At 35.2% G+C, this 21,178-nt stretch overlaps 1 protein-coding gene across 10 annotated transcripts in view; it reads right to left on the minus strand.

Annotated features, from left to right (window-relative positions):
- Positions 1–21,178, minus strand: part of RAPGEF2 (Rap guanine nucleotide exchange factor 2) — a 193,192-nt gene that overhangs the window by 37,015 nt on the left and 134,999 nt on the right. For all 10 annotated transcript variants that reach the window (XM_037497596.1, XM_037497591.1, XM_037497597.1 and 7 more), the window contains one exon: positions 1,661–1,792. In XM_037497596.1, the coding sequence (XP_037353493.1) occupies positions 1,661–1,792 (132 nt within the window). The remainder of the gene's footprint in view (positions 1–1,660; positions 1,793–21,178) is intronic.

The following is a 21,178-nucleotide window of genomic DNA, read 5'->3' on the forward strand; positions in this document are numbered from 1 at the left end:
CTGAGGATTTTTAGTCTGGATTCTCAGATATTCTCAAGGTTGCTGGGGACAGTGGAAATACCATTAAGAATGTCCTCATGAACCCAGTCTAGTCAAGGTAATGGCACCTAAAGCTAGAATTCCAATCAGAATATGCTTCAATAAATTAAACAACTTAATTTGCTTAATTATTTATTTTCTAGGAGTTCCATTCAGGTTTGAATATACTTGAAGACAGCAGTGCTAACTGCTACAACCTGTGGGTCACCTGCGGGTGGAAACTGTGTTCTCACTACAGACCCTCAAGATGTATCACCTCCTCAAAGTGTAAACATAAGGGCTCTATCATGATGTTCCAAACCACATAAGCTGAAGCACAGCTTTTACTTGTATTGTTTCTTGTTCTATTATAAGGGATACTCCTGAACACATTTCTTTTGTATCAACTTCTAAAAACAGATAGTAAGTGGGGTGGGAGAAGAAATTTAAATTTTCTCTGATCCACCACCTTCTTGCCCTCTAACATTTGAAAATGGGCTACTTCCTAAAGAGTGAATGACAAGTTAACACTTAATGCATCAAAGTAGAAATTTGGAAAGTTAGTTTTAAAAAGCCAGATAATTCTATTTCTTAGAGCAAAATAATGAGGAAATTCTTCATCAGCTGAGATTATGCAAATAATTGCATTTATGGCTATCAATTATTTGTCAGTAAACTCTCCACAATAATCTTGAACTATAGAAAATATTTACCTAATTTATTACCTTCTTTAGAGAAAGTTAATTTTCTAGGATTTACTAAATTTAGGACTTAATTAAGTATATTTTGCCCTGATGGTATTCTAACTGTTCAGTTACTTTTAATGACTTTTTTAAAAGTAGAAACCTAGTACGGCCTGAATATATCAATGATCCTGACACAATATATTTCTTAAAAAGAGACACTTTATGGACATTTCATATCAAATTCTGAAGAAGACAAAGATTTATGCTTTGTAAAGTACTATGTTTTGCTTGAAACTATCCAAAATCCAGTATTAGCAATATGCATTTAATGGTCCAAAAGGACCATTTTGATGCATTTTAGTCACCTTTTCTAAATTTGTATTTTTAAATCAATGAATTATTCCTTAATAACTAAAATGATTTTGATCTGAAGATATTTTTGGGAACCCATAGTCCTGTTTCTTTTTATCTATCAATATTGTAAGAATTTATTTTAAACATACAATTAAATTTATTGGGAATAATATGCAAGAAAAGTAATTCAATGATCCAATCTTAATATCTTTACCATATTCAAGACTTTAATAAGAAAAACTTACTATAAAAGCATGGGTCTTACTATAAAAGCATTTTCCCCTATAATTTTAATTAAGAAAGAATCTGAAACCTATTATGTCTATAGTCAAATTAATAATATATACAAATTCAAGAGAAATGTTTCCATTGAAATCACTCTATTTAAAATTCTGATAGCAGAGGCAAATACAATTAGATACTAGTTCAACTTTTTAAAACAAACAACATATACTGTATGTTAATAGAAGCATAAACACTAATATTTTATATACATGGATGCACATATAATATACACAAATAAATTTACTTTATAAATTTCATCAATTAAGAATAACTCCCTGGAATATATAAAAATGAAGCAAATGAAAACACCTCCTTACCTGGTAGATATCAGAAAGACTGCTGCTCCCAGAATCGCTAGTTATACTACATCCTGAGTGGCTGGAGGAAACGTGGGTCACCTGTGGGTGGAGACTATCAGTAAGGTGCAGCTTTGTGAAATCTGCAGGAAGCTAAGGAAGGAGCAGGGAAAACTAAGGTTACAATTTGAATCAAGAACTTCAAGAAGACTTATAACATTACACTCTACCCAACACCACACACCCAGAAATAGTATCAGAAAAGATCCTTTCTTGTTCTAACTTCACAGATTACTAGTGTCCTATTTACTAAAGATTACAAAATGTTTCTAAAGTTTATGAGCACTCAATATTTAAATAGATGTTTGGTGGTTAAGATGAACTGGGAGCATTTAATTCCACAAGCTACAATTTTCAAATTGCCCAGGGATGCACAACATAGGGCTTTTTTTTAGCCATATGTAATGCAATGTTGTGACCAAAAAAATTCATCTTAAATGAGAAGACAAATATGAAGTTACTATATGTCCAATTGATGTTTAAAGGTTTTCTTGGTTTTTTTTTTTAAAAGAGTAACTTAGATTTGGTAAAATGTATTGTTGTATAAATAACTGTGGAGAAAACAGAAAAGAACTTATACTAGAGAAAGTTATGGGCAACGTTTACTCATTAGTACACATACATATAAGTATCAATTTCTATTTAGTCATGTTTATACCCTAAATAAAAATAGCCTCTGTTAAACGGATTCATTAAACATCCTTCAAGTGCTTCTATAATTCCCCAATACAGCAGAAAAAATGGCACTAAAAAGGCAATCATTTACACATCTGCCCATTCAACAAACATTTACTAGGCCTTTTTACTCTTCGCAAGAAGGTGAATGACACAATATGAAAACACTGTTCTTAGAATCTTACACTCTTAAAAATTATTACTAATTCTTTTGAATTAAGAAAAGGACATTGAACTATTACACATACTATACCATTGCCAATAACACACACACATGCTATTTCAAAATATATGCTGATATCCTGCTTGGCAACATTTTCACCTTCCTGCCTTCATATTGATCCTACTTTAGCTGTTGATTAATTATAAAAACCGATGGTTAAAATAAAGCTAAATAAGCGTTTGCCTTACTAACATTCCCTTCTTTCTTTTGGCCCTCATGTCTTTTTTCCCCATCTAAAAAAAGTTCAGAACAAGCTTCATAAAGGAGACCATTCAGGTCGACTAGGACCAGTGAGTTTTGATGTGGCAAAATATCAAAGAGGCAAAATGTATTTATATCCAGTTGTTCAGACTGGACTCAACAGATTATAATGTTTAGTGGTATTAAATATGCTCTGCAAAGAAATATTTTTTAAGCTCATGGAAGACACGGTATAAGATTTAAACATTAATTTATTAGGGGACATATAAGATGCCAAATAAATTAATAAAAAAATTTTAAAATTTTGGAGATTTATTCAAAAGTCACATCATTACAAATACGGTGTGTCTTACTGAAAATGTTTTTTCTTTAAAAAGAAAAATACCGGATGGTCTCACTCTTAACAGGAATCTAGAAAACCTAAATAAAGAACCAGGAAAAAGAATAACTATAAGAAAAAAAAAATCAATATCAACAAACAACTATGAACCAGAGACACACTTTGGGGGGTGGGGGGTGGGGAAAGGAGGGTTTGGGGTCAAAATCAGGGGGTTGCAATTGTAAGGGGAATATAAAAATAAAAATAGGGCCTCCCCTGGTGGCTCAGCGGTTGAGCGCTGGGTTGCGAGGCTGCCCGCAGCCTCTGCAGTGCCGGTTCGATCCCCGGCCACTGGTGAGGGTCCCCAAAAAAATAAATAAAAATAAAAATAAATAAATAAAATAAACAGAAAAAAAAGTTTCTTAAAAAAAAAAACCTGATAATTGTGAGGCTACATACTCCTGAAAATTATATCTTGAAAATCAAGTCATTTTAAAAAAAACTGAGAATTGAAGATGATGTGAAATATTAGTTAAAATTCAGGAGAGTAACAATTTCCCTATAATGAATAGATACACAAATACCTCTAAAATGAAAATTTGTAGGTTTTATCCATAAAGCAGAACAGTGAACAATTTGGGTTTTCTTCAGAAACAATCTGAAGACAATTCAGAGAGATATCTATTAATGACTGATTTTATGTGTAGTTAAATGAAATCAAGATATTAAAAAAACACGTTCATGGTCAAGATAAACACTCTTTTTCAGCTTAGCTACATTTCCATTTAATTCAGTCACTTGCCCCAGGAGGCAAGTGGGAAAACATTACTCAATGGCTCAGTGGTTTTAAAAGGCATCAATCGATACATGTAATTACAGAACAATAAACTTGATTTCTATTGATTATCTTTTATAGACATGACTCGGGTTGCCATGTGCCACATGTGATTTTTTTAAAAATTAACTTCAATGTCATATGATGACAGAACCATCTAATGAATTTTTACTTGCTGAGCAATTATTTATTCAAGTCTCACAGGACTCTCTTGACGATCATCAGCTGGTTCTCTTTCCCGATTAAGAATTCACAGTGTGGAAAGCACTAGGAGACTTTAAAGCTCTAAACCCAATAGAAGAGACATAGACGAGCCTTTACATACCACAATCTATTTATCTATTCTTACTTAGAACCACAAATCCCAGAACTACATGGCTATGTTAGACTAAGAATGTAAAAATGTCTAAAAGGAAAAGAAATATTTTTACTCTTAAGAATTCAATTTTATTTTATGAATACTTATTCAGTATCTGCTATGTGAGACACTCTGTTGGATACAGGGATTATCAAGGTGAATAATACATTTTGAACTCCAAATATAGCTTCCACACAAAGAGCCACTGTAATAGGCACTAGGTGCAACAGCACAATCAATCAAGCATAGTATTTTACACATTGCTTTCCTCTCCCCACCACCACCTGTGTTCTCAGCAGAACGGTATGAAATAATAATGTTAAACAGTAAAAGCATACATAATCTAGTATTAACTAAATACCTCTTTATATTAGAAATGTAAGAAAAGATGCCATGTTTAAGAAAGCTTAAAAGTTTTTCTCCTAAATTGGGATAATGGTACCATTATTAAATTTTATGCCAGTGTATATCCACCAATGTTGCGGGATAGGAAAAGTATGGAACAAGGGGAGGGGAAAAAAAAAAACTCTGCTATGCACTGATTTGGCCCAGAGACAGCACTCCAACAGAGGGGACTGAGCCTAGGCCTTGGAGAAAGGGATGGACTCAGGATATGGACCATAAGGTTTGGGAGTTGGGGCAGACACAGGTATAGGCACCTACTGTTAAGCCTGAGGGTAACAGAGTAACAAACACATCAGGGGGAGGGGAATTCGTAATCTGAGTAAAATATACAGAATTCACAGAAATTATATACAGGAAAGGCAATGAGATTCATTTATTCCAAATTTTTCAAGGCTTGACCTAGTACCCACTTAAATTACTATCGATATTTAGTTACATTTCAGACTGCAAAGGGGCTGTGAATTTCCCTGCAACCATAGATATCTTAACAATATATTTCACCACACTAAGAATACAATTTAAAGCTCTCTTACTTATATTTTTATCATTTAAATATTTTAGCTGAATTTTTTATTATAGGATTAATCTCCCAATTTTTCCTGGATCAAGCAACTTATATTCCTAAAAATACAGTACTTGTGAGTAACAACTGTAATGAACTACTGTTGGGCAAATGAATGAGTCATAGTTTAACCACAGACACTGGTAATGACAAAAGAAATAATAAAGGCAATATATTTAAATCAGATTCTTAAATGCATAAAGTAAGCATAAACTTAAATCTAGATTTCAACTGTATAATCGTTTGAGTTTCATTTTTGGTAAAAGGGGGATAATCAACTTTGAAAAAGAAAGCAGTACACAAAAGCAAAGAATATGAATGCTTTGAAGTTTCTGAAAGCAGTAATAAACACTTGGTTGAACTGGTAAAATTTCTGAAGTGGGTAACAGTGCAGTGGACTAGAGTGTCTGCCCTTTTCCTCCAAAAAAAACTTCCTGCTCACTTTTTAAGGCTCTACGAAGCAGCATCATGTTAGTGGACATGAGATAGAAATTAATAGAATTGTTTGTTCTACAATGGATAATACTGTCTTAGAGTCACAAAGATAGTTAAAAAACAAATAGTAAAAACATTTAAAAAAAAAAAACAACCCACGAAAAACAATGCCAGCAATGGCCAAAATTCTTTTAACTGACAATTTTCCAAACTAACTTTAGAATCACTTTATTTCAAGAAACAGTTACAATAGAACACAAATGATTTGGGGTGATTGTTGTTATCTTCCCAGGTAGTTTGTCTATGGTAAATTAAATATGACACCCAGTGACTAAAAAAAAAAAAAAATTTCAATTTTTTACTCTCAATCTTGCTTTCCCTGATACATACATACAGACATACTTTTTTTATATTATTTTATTAATGTAGTTTGTTTCTTTCACATTTATGAAACAAATTTATTAAATCTTTACACCAGCAGGCCTCCCTGATGGCACAGGGGTTAAAGTCTCAGTGCTATCAAGCTATCACCAGCCACTATGGCAAGAGTTCTATCCCTGGCCACATGACACAGCAGACCTCGCCTGTCTATCCCGCTGCTCCCCTCAGCAGTGTATTTCAGTAGATGCGCCTGTTCTACTCCCCACTCTGTCTCTGGTGAATCCTCCCAGCCACCTCACACCTCTGGCCTACACCTGCCCTTGTACACATAAATAAAAATAAATCTTTAAAAAAAAAACTGTACAGAGGCCTCCCAATGACTCATACTTGCACTTTGAGTCATGCAAGTTTTCATTCCTCTAAATTGTAGGACTCTTAAGCGATGCTGTACAGTATTGGTGAAGATGATTTCTCCTTTCTACTTCAGATTCTTTACAACAATCATTTATTATTTACCTTATAAATATTCTTTAGAATATCTATGATAATATCTATTATGTATAATTTTGATATCACATATCCAGGAATTATCAAATCTGAGTAAAACATAAAACTCTTTAACTCTTTTATAACAATACTATCCAATGACCCTTACAACAAGTATTTCAAGCAGCACAGGCTGCAATCATTTCTGCCTTATGTTCCTTATTGAAGTATGTGTATATAAATACATACAGGCACACGTACATTGAAAAAGACCTTAATAAGAGATGAAAACAACTCTTTTTGGTAGTTTTCTTTGGCAGAAACAAAACCTTGCCTGACATGTAATTTCCCTAATATTTGACACACACAATAACATAAAATTAGTTATAATTTTAGCTATTGAACTATTTCCATCATCCTAAAGAGAGCCACTTGGCGCAGAAAGGGCAATTTTATAATTAATATCAGAACCACTGCAAGTTTGTCATCTGAAAGTTGTATTTTTCAAATGAAAATGTTTATCTTGGAGCTAAATCAAAACAATCCAAACGGTTTAGATCACTTCCCACAGAAATAGTGAGGGAGCTGACTAACTATCATGCATATATGGCCAAATGTAGTATCCTATTGCCTGTTAAGAGGCATGGTTTCATGACAGATTTCAAAAGACAGCTCTGTTCTTAACACATGCACGCACAGCATATAATCCCTTTTCCTTTTCAATTTGTTATTTGAATCCATCAATAATCACTAATCTGAAACATTTCTTTGAAAAGTTCCCCAAAAAAATTCTAAGTGACTCAGTACAAGAAATTTTCAATAAAATGCATGGCACTGAGTGCGGTTCTTAAAAACCATCTCTTGGGTAGCATTTCACCTACTGAAACCCTTAACTCCTTTGTGCATGTCTATGCATGTCAGCAATAGTTACTGCCATTATTCTGGAGGCATGGACTGTGTGATAAGCAATGTGCAGAATTTCTGGCGTCTATTCTAATGTTTAGAAAGAGCCCAAATGTTGCATTTAATTGAAGAAACAAACTCAAACAGCTCAAGTGGCTTGTCCAAAGCCCCCAGATAAGAGGCTTCAAAACCTATGTTTTTTAGTTCTAGATACCCTAACTCTAGATATTTATTACTCGGGGCCATCTTCTCATCTAATCTTTGTAACTGTCTTCTCCCTTATTTAAACAGTAAACACCTTAATGAAGCTCCACACTAATATAGCCTTGGCTACATTTTCCAGTGTGAAAATCAATCCAATATATTTGGCATAATCTGTGATTATCCATATGATACCTATAATTTCTCTATTTACTAAAACTTGAGTTCTAAGTATCTTATTTTCCAGGACCAAGTGGGATCAGTGCTATGGAAGTAGCACTCCCTGGTGAGGAACTAGCTGCTAACACCAGAAGTCAGCTTCCATGACAATTAGACAACAACTTTGATGAGGCCAAAGGGACTGTGCTTAGCAATCCCAGCTGTGGAAATGCCCATGGGACCATGGAGTTAGGGAAGTGCGTGTTTAAAGTCAAGGAAGCAAAAGATTCCTATGGGATCCATGGAGGACCCTAAGTTCCCTTCCTCCTGAATATAAATAGTTGGTTTTGGAAGACAGCTTTACAAAGAATTAACAACACTAGCCCAGAAGTAATTTTTTCACTCTTTAAAACTTAGACAAGTTACCTCACATCACATGCAAATGTACTTCGGTTATATCCAAGAAAATACCATAAAGTGGCCAAGACTGGCTGGCTATTCGCTAGTTGCCTCTTCCAGGGAATACAGCCGGACTACGTTTCCCAATCTTCCTTACACTCACTTATATATGCCAATATGAGTGATTCAAGTCTGAAGTATAAATAAACAGAAGAGATTACATACCACTTTCACATCTTATAAAAATCTTTCCTATGACTCGCATACATCTTTCCCCATCTATGTCTATGCAGTCTCTGTCCAAAGACAACAGAAACTTTATGTTGAAGGATGAACAAATGAGTCACAAAATGGAGTGGCACAGATGCCCTGGATCACTACTTAAAGGGAACTATTCACCCATCAAGATTACTTGTGGCCAAAAAAAAAAAAGCTTCTACTGTGTTTGAACCATATGTTTGGTTTGGTACAAAGGTTAATATTATCTTCATTCATACAAATACTATGATAGATAATTTGTGAAAAATCTTCCATTGTAAACTTCTAAGTTCCATAAGAAGTAGGTAAGACTCTGGAAACATCCTGACCTCATAGTGCTATATGCAATTTGGATAAAATAAACATTAGAGTTCATTTACTTATTCAGTGAAACACAATCACTGAAAATCTACTTTATACAAGTATGCCAGGTGTGCTACTCCAGGTATCTAAACAGAGCAGTATGCAAGATAAACTCCCTGCCCTCGTGGCTCTTACAACTAGCCTATGGAGACAAACAATAAAGAAATAATAAACAAAACCGTCAAAACAGTGGTAAGTGTGATATTCAGCAATGATTAAAAGAAACAAGCATTCTGTGACTGACAGCCAGGGGGATCTGAGGTGGGTTACTGAGAGAACGTTCTTACTCTTACACCATTCAGTGTATGTATCTGTGTTTCATACATTTATAAAGGCTGTTATAAAATACACTTCATATTCGTCTCTATGTGAAATTGAGACAACACCATGCTAAAGTCAAAGGCACATAATTACCAACATTTTATGAAAAACTTCTGTACAATTTATACAACTTAAAAACAAAGTCACCTAAGTGTCATAGCACCTTATGAAACCAAGACAGTATAAAATACAGTGAGTTGTTCAGTGCCCTATGAGTGGACAGCACCAACATCTATTCAAACTTTAAGATGCAAGTATTATATGAAGGAACTTTAAGGCTTCCAAATAATTACTTGTTCTCAAAAAGTACTGCTGAAGAGCTAAATTTAAGTCTAGATTCCACCTACTAAGTTGAGTATGAGTACTAAAAAATTCATTGAAGAGACCAGTTGAGAGGAAAATACTCCTATTGGAATTTAGTCTATATTCGTTTAAGTAGTAGAAATTAATGAAACTTTATTTTCCTAGAAAGAACCTTGGATGTACTCAAAATCCTGATCCCACAGACTTTACACACTAGCATTTATATGAGGCAGGGTGGGAAGGATCAAACAAGTAAGATTATGTCACATGGATGTAAGCGATCCAAAGAAGGTCTCACTGTGAAGGGAACATTCGAATAAAGACCTTAACAGGTTGAAGGACTTAACGCTGACAGGTATAGTGGGGAATTAGGCATTTCAGGTACAAGGACAATATGAGCAAAAACTAAAATCAGGGGTGGCCTTGGCATATTTAAGAAAAGGTTGGTAAAAGCTCCCAATTAGGACAGAGACTCTATGGCACGATCACATAGGTAAGCTGTGGTAATTATCTGGATTTTATTTAGAGTGAGATTTTTATTCTGAGGAGGGTTTTAAGCACTTACAATATATGCATCATGAATTTAAAACATTTTCTCAGGTGTTTAAAGTGAACAAATATTACTTTTGTAATAAAAATTTAAGAGTAATTACACGTAATGTAAACAGAAAAAGATGTTTATTACAACACTTAAGAGACTGTTATTAAGCGACAGCATCATAGCTCGTCTCCATGGATGCACCAGGTAATGGCTCACACTGTAAAGCTATATCCATTCTAAATCACTGTTCATGAGTTCACTGACTCCAAAACTACTGACTGAAAAATTTCACCCTATATCTGATAAAGAACACCCTACCTCTATTGGCCCATTTCCAGATTTTATTTAATATTACCATAACTAATACTTTTCTGATAAATATTAAATCAAAAAATAATTACCTCTGAAGTTACTAATGAAAAATAATAGTAGCTACTAATTTTATGTATGTAGCATATCAGCTTTTCTTTTCCTTCAGTAATAAAAATGTTTATTTGAGCATTTAATTCCAAGGACTTTAATGTTAAGACATTAATCAAACGATTATGTGCAAGGGCGTTGTGTCAGCGCTGGGACACCAGATGATGTCATCGATGCAGCTCTGTCTGGAGGGCACTATGGGAGGCCTGACTGAACACTGGCGGTGACTCCTTCTTACCTGGGCCAGCAGAAATAGACACTACATAAATTGCAAGATACCTAGTGGGTTTTTCTTTTTCCTTCATCTTTCTTGTTGTGGCTGTTTATAGACTGGTAAGCCTCAGACAACATATGCTCAAATGAATAGCTTGAATTAATTACTAAGACAGAGTGTCAAGCACACATTACCTCTTAAGAAGACTCCTTCCTGGGCCTCCCTGGTGGCTCAAGGGGTCAAAACACAAGCTATGAAGCTATTCCCAGCCACTGCAACATGAGTTCGATCACCGGCCAGGGAGCTACCCACATGGCACAGCAGACCTCTCCTGACTCTCCTGCTGCTCCCCTCAGCAGTGCATTTCAGTCAATCCACCTGTTCTGCTTCCTACTCTGTCTCTGGTGAATCCTCTCACTCCCCACACCTCTGGCCTGTACCCCGGTTCTTGTACACATAAATAAGTAAATCTTATAAAAAAAAAAAAAAAAGACTCCTTCCTACTACCCTCATTATTTCTGTCAATGAGCCAGCATTTTTCATCACTTTCTCAGTAATCTGCAAAGATTTATTTCCATCCATTCTCGTAGTAAGCAAATTCTTCCTCAATTAACACTAACATTTTATATTTTACCATTCTGGTAAGCCCTTACTGTCCTCAAACTTCAACTACTTTCTCTGAACTTTTCTAATAATTGTGTATGTGTATAAGCACTTATTTATTATCCCAGGTTTAAATCATGGGACTAGAATAACATTAATAGGATATACTCAGAGAATCTTAGAACTGGCTTCATGTAGTCTGTGGCATCATTAGTGTGTGGCTCAGGTGCACACATAAGCATACATATACATGTATGTACTAATAGCTTCAAAATCTCTACAGAGAGACAATTTCCCTAAAGTAGAAGTTATGGAGACTCAATTCACAAGTGGCAAAAACAAGAACTTACAAAATTAATCAAACTCCCAGTATGAATGAAAACAGTCTTAATAAGGAAGACTAATAATATTATCCCATTTCACTCTGCTGAACTAACACTGTCCTATCTTACTTCTTTCAACAATCTCTTTCTCTTCTCAATGTTGCAGCAAGAGTAAACATTTAGGAGAGATGGAAAAATACCAACCCCCTGCCAATAACATTTTAGTGGACTCTCTTTCTTTACTCTCAGGAAAAGTCTGCATTCCTAACTATTGTACCACTAGCTTCTTGTGGACCTTTTCCCATACCTTTCTGCCCATCATTCTGCAAGCTAGATGAACTATTTCTGTTGATGTAGAATGTTACACTTTGTATATATCTTTCCTAGATTTTCTTATTCCTTCTTCCTAGAAGAACACTCTCTCACCCCAGGTGACTAATTCTCTGAACTTTCCTCTAGAAGGTTACAAGTTCTTGTAAGATGCCCCTGTGACATCTAGAATATTACCTGAGGCAGAATTTAACACTCTACAGAAATTGCTGGTTTAATAGCCAAAGCCCACTCTCAGTGAATCCAAAAGGGAATGCCTGAATGTCTGCCCTTTATCATCACTCATTCTCTTGCTTCAAAGTTCCTAAAATATAGCTAATATGTAGTAAATACACAATCATTAAACTATTAGCTGTAGTTCAGACTTGAGAATCCTGAGGCTGAGACAAACTGAACAAGGACTGTCTTAGTTCCAATGTTCTCTCCCTTATCAATTCTATAGTGACTGCTTTCCACCATCAATTACAGGTAAGTTGGATAGGATAAAACAAAAAAAAGACAATGACTACGAGGGTCTCCTGGTGGCGCAAGGGGTTAAGACGCAACCTATGTAGCTATCTGCAGCCACTGCAGCACGAGTTCGATCCTTGGCCAGGAAGCTACCGACACACGCAGCAGACCTCTCCAGAATCGCCCGCCGCTCCCCTTAGCAGTGTATTTCAGTCAGTCTGCCTGATCTGTTCCCCACTCTGTCTCTGGTGAATCCTCTCAATCCCCTACACCTCTGGCCTGTATCCCAGTTCTTGTATACATAAATAAATCTTTTTTAAAAAAAGACAATGAATAGGAAAGGCTTGAAATTATAGTAAGCCTAGGCTATCATCAAGTAATAAACTCAGGTTTTCTAGAAATCAGTATACAAAGTTTTAAGACAAAACCTCTGGGCTCAAAATTTTTTCACTGCCTCTCTGTATATATTCCAACAAGGGAGCCTGCAGATGAAGAGTGTTTGAACTCTACTCAGATCTGTGAGACTCATTCATCTACTTAATTATTTAACACATGTTTACTGACTTGCTGCAATGAGCAGGCATTGTTCTAGGAGCTAGTCATATGGCAGTGATTGGAACTGGAAAATACCTGCTCCCTGGAATTTATACATCTGGAGGTAGGAGAGGTCTGAGGATGAAAGCTGAAAGAAATGATACACCACAAAAACAAAATAATTTTAGATATAAGCAGCAATACCATGGGGTCATGATGATTGGGAATGTGGAACGGGGCAGTTATTTTAGATTGGGTGACCTGGGAAGGCTGCTCTGAGAAAATGACATTTGACATGAGATAAATAAATATGAAAATCCAGCCACCACCAAAAGATCTGGAGGAGAGCTCTATAGAAGAAAAGAATATTAAGGCCAAAGGCCTTATCTCTTCCTGAGATAGGAAGAACCTAGAAAGAAGTTCAAGGTGACTGGAGGGTGGAGAGTAAAAGCAGTTGAAGATACAAGTAACATCAGAGTAACAGAAATCAGTCCTACTAAAAAGTATGTCTCATTAAGTGCAATGGGAAGCCCATTGCAATGGGCTTCCCATTGCACAATTCTTAATTAATCTTAAATCATTAATCTTAAATTAATAAGATTAAGTTTTTAAAGATCATTCTGGGGCAGGGAAGGGGGCAGTGGAGAGGAAGAATGGATTGTAAGGAACTAGAACAGAAGTGGGAAGTTAGGAGGTAGTGAGGTGTGCCAATGAGAGCAAACAAACTTAAAAATGGTCTTTCAAAACCCAACTTGAAATACCTAGAGTGGCCTCTATAATCAACTGTTTAACTTTTTCAAAAGATAAGAATTCTTTCTACTTAAAGTACCATAAAGGCGACTGGTTATGTGTCACTGGTGGCCACAATACTTCAGCAATTCATTCTGGCCTTCTGCACATTATGTGAGTGCAGAACCAAATTACGAAGGGACTAGGGAGGAGATTATTAAAATAGTCAAGTTACTACTGAGTAGTTATTTTTTAAATATTCCAACAAAATGGATACTTATTTTGAGGAAGACCTTAATCAGAGATTAGCATTATGAAGTCATTGATTATAATATGAAATTATAGAAAGAATACTTGGAGTTTCAGGCATTTGCTGAGCATAATCTCATTTCTCAATTGTGGGGACTAATTTCAAATAAGGTGAATTAGCGATAGCACTGCTGACATCCCGATCCAGCTTTTATGTAACAGAAAAAAATTAATTTGAATAGCTTCTCAATTATCTGCAATGTGAATTGTAGCATTAATATTCTTAAACAAGCATTCTGAAGAAAACAAAAAGAAAGTGCTTAAAAAAAGGAGGAAAGCAACTGGGAATTATTATGTTGTGTAAACCAGAATTAACAGAGGATTGATTTTTAATCTCAATTCCATGATATAAGCACATTAATAATAATGATTGCTCTTAGAACTTCAAAATGCTATATAATCAAGGGCCCATCACTTAAAGAGACAAACAAGCAGTTTTGCATGATTTTTTTGACACTGAATTATACTAAGGGCCTTCAAGGACAGTTTGAACATCAATGTAATTCATATTAATATTTTTCCTAAATAAAATGTCTAAATTTCTAAAACTTCACATCATATAAAATTCCTAAGCAGCTCATACCAGAAATGTTTTGCTGCTTGGGTGAAAACTATTTTCTTATTTTATACAATTGTTAAATAATTATATGACATAATAAAATGCTGATAGTTAACAATGTCAATAATAATATATCATTAGGAGTGCGAAGGTGAATATCCAGTGGTTGTGTGCTGACTTCTTATTGCCTTCACTTTTTGTATCTTATTTGGTCTTATCTAACTTTGTCTAGTCATGGGTAGAAAAAAAAATACATCCCAAAGGAAAATAATTTTCAACTAATTTTGATATAGATATCCTATATCTGCACTTTTGTGCTTCTTATTAATTCATCTCCCACATTTAATAAATAGTTCTTAAATGGCCTGTACACTTTAGAGATATCCTAGACAGTCCAGGTAGATTGCTGACTCTAACAGATGAGGTCCCCACTCTTGTATAGTTACATCACAATCAGGAGAGTGATAATAACAAGCAAAAATATGAGCAACAACAGAACAATAAAAACATAACAAATGCTTGGCAGAGAATCAAAATAACGTGGTGTAATAGAAATGCCTAAGTGGCTCCTTCAGATTGGCCTGCCAAAAGACCTTCCTATACCTAAGATCTGAGAATCAAGGAACCAACAGGTTAAGATCAGAAGAGATTGAAATTGGGTAAAATAAACAACTAGTGGAAGGACTGCATGTCTTGTTTTGTTAAATGAACTAAAGAAGGGTCAAGCAGGCCAAAGCAGAGTGGAAAGGAAGAGCAGGATATGATGAGGTAAGAAGAGCAAGTATAGGCTGGTTCGTGTACAGCTATGTAGGATTATAGATTTTATTCCAGTAGGGAGCTACTGAAGAGTTTTAAAAGTACAGAAATGATGATCAATTCATTTTTTTTTTCAGATTCATAAGTCAGGCTGCCATGTGAAAAATGGAATGCAGAACAAAGATGGAAATAAGAGAATACTGGGAACCATACTGCAACAGTCTGAGTGAGAAGACAGGGTAGCTTGGACCAGGGCGGTGATAATGGGGATGAAGAGTAAAGCAGAAAGTCATGATAAGGCAGGAAACTAAATAAGACTTGCTGAAGAATATGGAGAGTGGGGCAACCTTAAGAACCCAGATAATTTGTAGGTTTGGGGCTTTAATATCTGAACAGATGACTATGACAGTGAAGGTACCACCAGGAAAACTGAATCAATAGCCATTTGTTGTCTGCTGATTGGCTTTTTTTTTTTTGAGTGGGGGGTGGGGATGTGCTAGGGGGGTATCTAAAGAGTTATATTTCGGCAATGTCAAACCTGTGATGACAACATCCACGTCAAGATATCTAGTTGGTAAGTGAATATACAGTAGAGAATTTTATCACAATCAACCCAATGGATGTTTGGTTTTTAGAGGCCATACTTTGTAAAAAAATTTTACCTGCTCAAATACATATGGGCATGTCATTACATACAAAAGTAATAGTAAGTGATCGAGATGAACATAATACTGAGGAAGCATCATTTTGATCCATATTGTAATGGGGAAGCAATTCTTGAAATCACTAAACAGATGAGGTAATAAGAGATAAAAAGCCTCAAAGGTTTTCTCTCTTTTGAGTAAGTCACTAAAAGTATTTGATAAACACTAGCAAAAAAAAAAAAATAAATAAATAAGAGTTGGGGGAGTCCAACCAGAATATAAAATAGGAATTCATTTGTACTTTCATTGGTACTTTAAAGTCAGTGTCTGCTTAAATATTTAGAACTCAACTCAGTAAATTTTTTAAAGAACTTAATACTTAGCACCTCCTCCAAATGTAAAAATCTAATGTTCAAGTGAGGTATGGACTTGGCAAGATGTTTGTCATTTGAATTAATGTACCTTGTAAATAAATTCTGTCCTTCATTTTAATCTAAAATCTAAATCTCCTGGATATAAATCTCCTTCCTTTCACATTTTAATTCAGAGGCTTCACATAAGGATTGGAATCAAGAAAAACCACATAGTGACCAAGATACCAATAACACACATATTCAGCAAATCAGACATAAACTCTGATTTCTTCATGGTCTTCTTCCCTTGAAGACCATGGCCTGGCACCTGTAGACCCTCACAGAGTAGCCACCTTTATATTAAACTTGCTGTATCTGTTATCTTCACATATGACAATAAGGCTTATGCTAATGCATTGCACCACACCAACTACAGAAAACCAGAAATGTGTTCCAATATGGAAAATGGAAGAATATAAATTCTAAAGTGACTTAGATGGTGAAAGGATGGAAATGGCGATTAAAAAACAAAATTTAATATTTAAACTCAAGAAAAGGGAGATGAGATGTGTATCTCAATGAACACCTGAGAAGTCAGGCCCTATGAACCCCATGAAGGCACTGCTTCACTTATCTCAGTGACAATGGTGGGGGCGGGGGGGCAGGAGGATGGGGAGGGGTGCAAGGATTAACTACAACATGTGTTTCCAACCCAAATCCTCCCCAGAGTGATGAGAGTCATCAGGTCCCTGAGAAAAACTTCTTAACGTGTTCAATTTCACAATCACTTGAAGAGTTCCTTGGGTTATGTTTGCAAGAAGCAGCTTATATAAGCGTCTCCCTCTAAGTCGATGGTGAGACAAGAAAACACTTGGTTGGCCTAGACAAGAACATATTTAGTTGATATGGTTACTACATTACTGTGTTAGTAGGCAGGGCTTTCTCAGCTGATTTGGGAAAAACAGTTCTGGAAGAACAATTGCTACTGGCGGACGCACTATGGGAAGTAAGAGAAGGAACCAATAAAGCCAAGATTTAGGAGTTCTTATGCCACTTTTCAAAAGGAAACTTTAGCTTGAAGTTGGTCACTGTTTTTAAATTGAAATATAAACGAGTTCACTGAGAAACAGCCTAACATAAAATATGTTACTCTTAGCATATAAGAATTTCAGAGCTAACACCTCTTTTGGCACAGATTCTCAATTTGTATTGCATGCAAATTTGGGGGGAAGGGAGAATGAACTCATGGCTTAAAAATCTGGCAACTGCTTGAATTTCACTGTAAAGAAGCATCATTAAAAAGCTAGGAATCTGAGTCACTTAATATCAGGCTTCAGCTAAATTCTTAAACGGTTACATAACACCACTAATTTTTAAGAACAAGAAAGGGTTTTTAAAAAAATGTCATGGTTTCAGATTTGCTATTTCTGTTTTGCATACTACAAAAATTGTCTTGTCTGAACCATCTACATGTATTATTTTTTTCTTAAAAGATTAAAGATCTCCAGACCTTAAGATAGATGTCCATTATTAATCTGACTCCCTAAGATCAAGCACTCATCTCTCTATGATACTCCTTCATATTTGTGAAATAAGGTAAAATCTTTAGAATTTCACTATAATAATCAAAACATTACTAAAAATCTCAGTTGGTCCACATATTATCAAATAACTGAATTAAAAAATAAAAATCATGCTTTAAATCTTGGCTGCTCCACACCATGCACATAAACATTTGAAGGAATAACAAAAGTTTTCTCTCAAGCTTTGACATTTTGACATGAAGTACATATCAATTTTAAATTCTGGAAAATGAGTAAAGAACATGTTTGAAAAAAATGTTAAATACCTTGAAATCCTATGTGACTAGTTTCCAAAAATTAGTTATTTTACTGTAGTAAAATTAGAAAAAAGGCAAGTATGTAAGTTCTACGTTTGTTGTTAACCAAAGGCACCCTTTTGTGAGAACAAGTGTCACAAACAACTGACATTAATTTGCTTAAACAGTAAAAGCTTTTTTCCGGAATTTTAACAGAGATGAAAAGAACCAGATAAAAGACGATGTTATCATAACTAAATCTATAACATTATATTCAGAGCAACAAGAAAGCAAATAACTATGTTCCTCTTATATGTGCTACATCAAATTCCTTCACAAAGCAAAAGGCATATTTTGACCAATAAAGCAATATGTACAGCTAAGAGGTACAGGTCTCTCTCATTCTAGCCTTAAATTCTTTTTAACAGAAAGCAACATTTATGAACACCATAATGACTATTTTAAATCCGTGAATCACATCACAATAGAAAAACACTTCGTAGCATAATGGATAATAGCATATTTATATATGACCCAAAATTCCATGCTTTCATAATCTAAATTAAGTTGTGAGCAAATAAAGGCATTTCTACCTTGATCTTATCTCTACGCAAAGGTTAACTAGAAAGGCCAGCCTTAGGAAGAAATAGAATACATACCATGATACAGTCTCTTTCGTTAGAAAAGGCAACAAGAACAGATTTAAATTAAGACTTGGTGTATAAAAGCTGAAAGCATAGAATTTGTATCCACATAATGAACTGATGTCTCCTCTAAAGACGTCAGATTGCTGTTCAGCTAAACTATCTAAAAATACCTCCTTGCAAACACACACACACACACACACACACACGAAATGACTACAAAGACAGGTCTTACTAAGCAGCTCTACTTGCACAAAATCACTTAATAAGTAGGGGAAATTTTTCAAGTACTTAAGGAAAAATTTAACAGGAATTTTTCATAGCAAATACGATCTTTCATCAGCTATTTTGAAAACCAGCACAAATTTGTAAGTAGTAGTTAATGAAGGATCTTAAAGGAAATCATAATTGAGCTAAGATGGCCAACAGAGAATCGTGTTCTATGAAATTTAAATGAAAGAAAAATAAGCCCCTGGATCCATGTCAGCATTCTATTCAGCAATCAAGAAAAGGAAAATATTCTATCTGGAAAAGTGGGAATCAAATTCATGGGTGCCACTCTGTGCCAGGCCCTGTGTGCCAGATATAGAACCCCTACAAACAATCTAAGTATGATTACCTGCATGTTATAGGCTAGGAAAACATTTAAGTGACCTGCGTAATGTCACATGGGTAAAAGCAGAGCTAGGACTCCAACCTACCCACCCACCGGAGCAACTCTGGTGCAGTATAATTAAACATCAATAACCCTTTACATTATGTTTCACAGTCTACAGAATATTCTGACATTAACTCTTTTCTTTATTCAGACCTCAAGTTTTTCATCTGTAAAATAGGAAGACTCTCACTGTACCCCATATTGACTTGATGATTAAAGAAAGTGGTATCTTTCAAACTCTTAGTAAAATAATCATAACCATTATTGCAATCACCAATAGTTTTCATCCTACTTCAACTCCCTTCAGAGAATGGAGATTGAACTAAGGTCACCATCATTGCCAAGAAAAGACTTATCTTAAAGCAAGGACCATGATCATGGTATTTCAGGTCACTCACTTGAGGTTTTGTTAAAGGATACATTAATACAATGTTTTCTGAAAGGTATAATTATATTTTATAGACTCAAGAATATGTGTTATAGCTATGGGGGTTAAAGAAATGTCAAAACTGCAGTAAAGATGGACCTAATTATTATGCATTTACCCGTATGGCTAAGACAGTGTTGCTAAGTCTGTCTGGCGGAGAAAACGCCTTCATCTGGCTATATCCTAAAATTAGCTCCTTATAAATTACTTAACTGGAAGCAAATTAAGAGAATAATCATATCACCCAAACAATAAGTCAAAACCAGGATTTTCTATACACAAATACAAAAATAGGGTAATGTGAAACACCCCTGTAGGGACATAGATGGGAAATCTCAGAAATTTGGTGACTTGCCTGTATAAGGTTAAATTAACAAGAGAAATTTTTTACATAAAAAATAATTCTTCAAAACAAAATTGTATTCTTGCAATTCTGGTCATGTCTGAAGGGGAATAAAATACATTGCTTTTATGTCCTTGAGAAGATATTTACTATATGACATACATGAAATCCTTTCAAGTGCACACTCAAGAAAATCAACACCAAATGTAGGGGAAGGAAAAATAACCTGTTCTCACACTTTCTGATGAGACAGAAAAACAAAAGGTACAGTCCATTCCCACAATAACGTACTAGGAGCAAAGTTTATAGGTAGTCATGCAACTTCCAAAAATCAATCTGGATAAGCACTTGTGTATGTGTGTGCACATACAAGAAAACATTGCCCCTGGCTCCACCATGTATTAAATGTGTGACTTCGGTCACTTACCTCACTATGCCTTGATTTCTCTAACACACTGCTATTAGGATTAAATGAGATCACATCTGATAAAGGTTTAGAACACTGCCTAGAACACAGGAAGTCTCTGATCTCAGCTAATGAGAGTATTATTACCTTTTTATACTAATTCTGAACCAGTAAACAGCTAATGACATGATTACTGTTGCTTTTTTTATTCTAATACAGACCTAGTAAACAGAAGGTTACTTGCTGAGTATGGAAATGTAGAGGGGAAAAAAGGGAATCAAACTGACAAAGGAAAAACCTAACACACATGTCTCTGATGCACATTGATGATAAATTTAATTTTTTCTCACATCCTGGATAATTGAGTATAAACACCATCTTCAAAAAACAAGAATTGGTGGAGCATGCATTATCCCAAGCACTTTATAGGCTTTACTTAGTTTAATATTCACACAATCCATATCTCCATTTTACAAATGAGGATTCCATGGAATAGGGAAGGTAAACAACTCTGTCAGGGTGACACAGTGACTGAGTGGAGAAGTCAGAACATAAACCCTCCCTGGTTCCGGAGCCCTCCCCAACCACAACGCCACAGTACAGCGCTAAACCCTGGCTCCTGTAACTTAC

Source organism: Talpa occidentalis, unplaced genomic scaffold, assembly GCF_014898055.3.
Source record: "Talpa occidentalis isolate TD23 unplaced genomic scaffold, MPIMG_talOcc4v2.1 talOcc4.8, whole genome shotgun sequence".
NCBI classification, from domain to species: domain Eukaryota; kingdom Metazoa; phylum Chordata; class Mammalia; order Eulipotyphla; family Talpidae; genus Talpa; species Talpa occidentalis.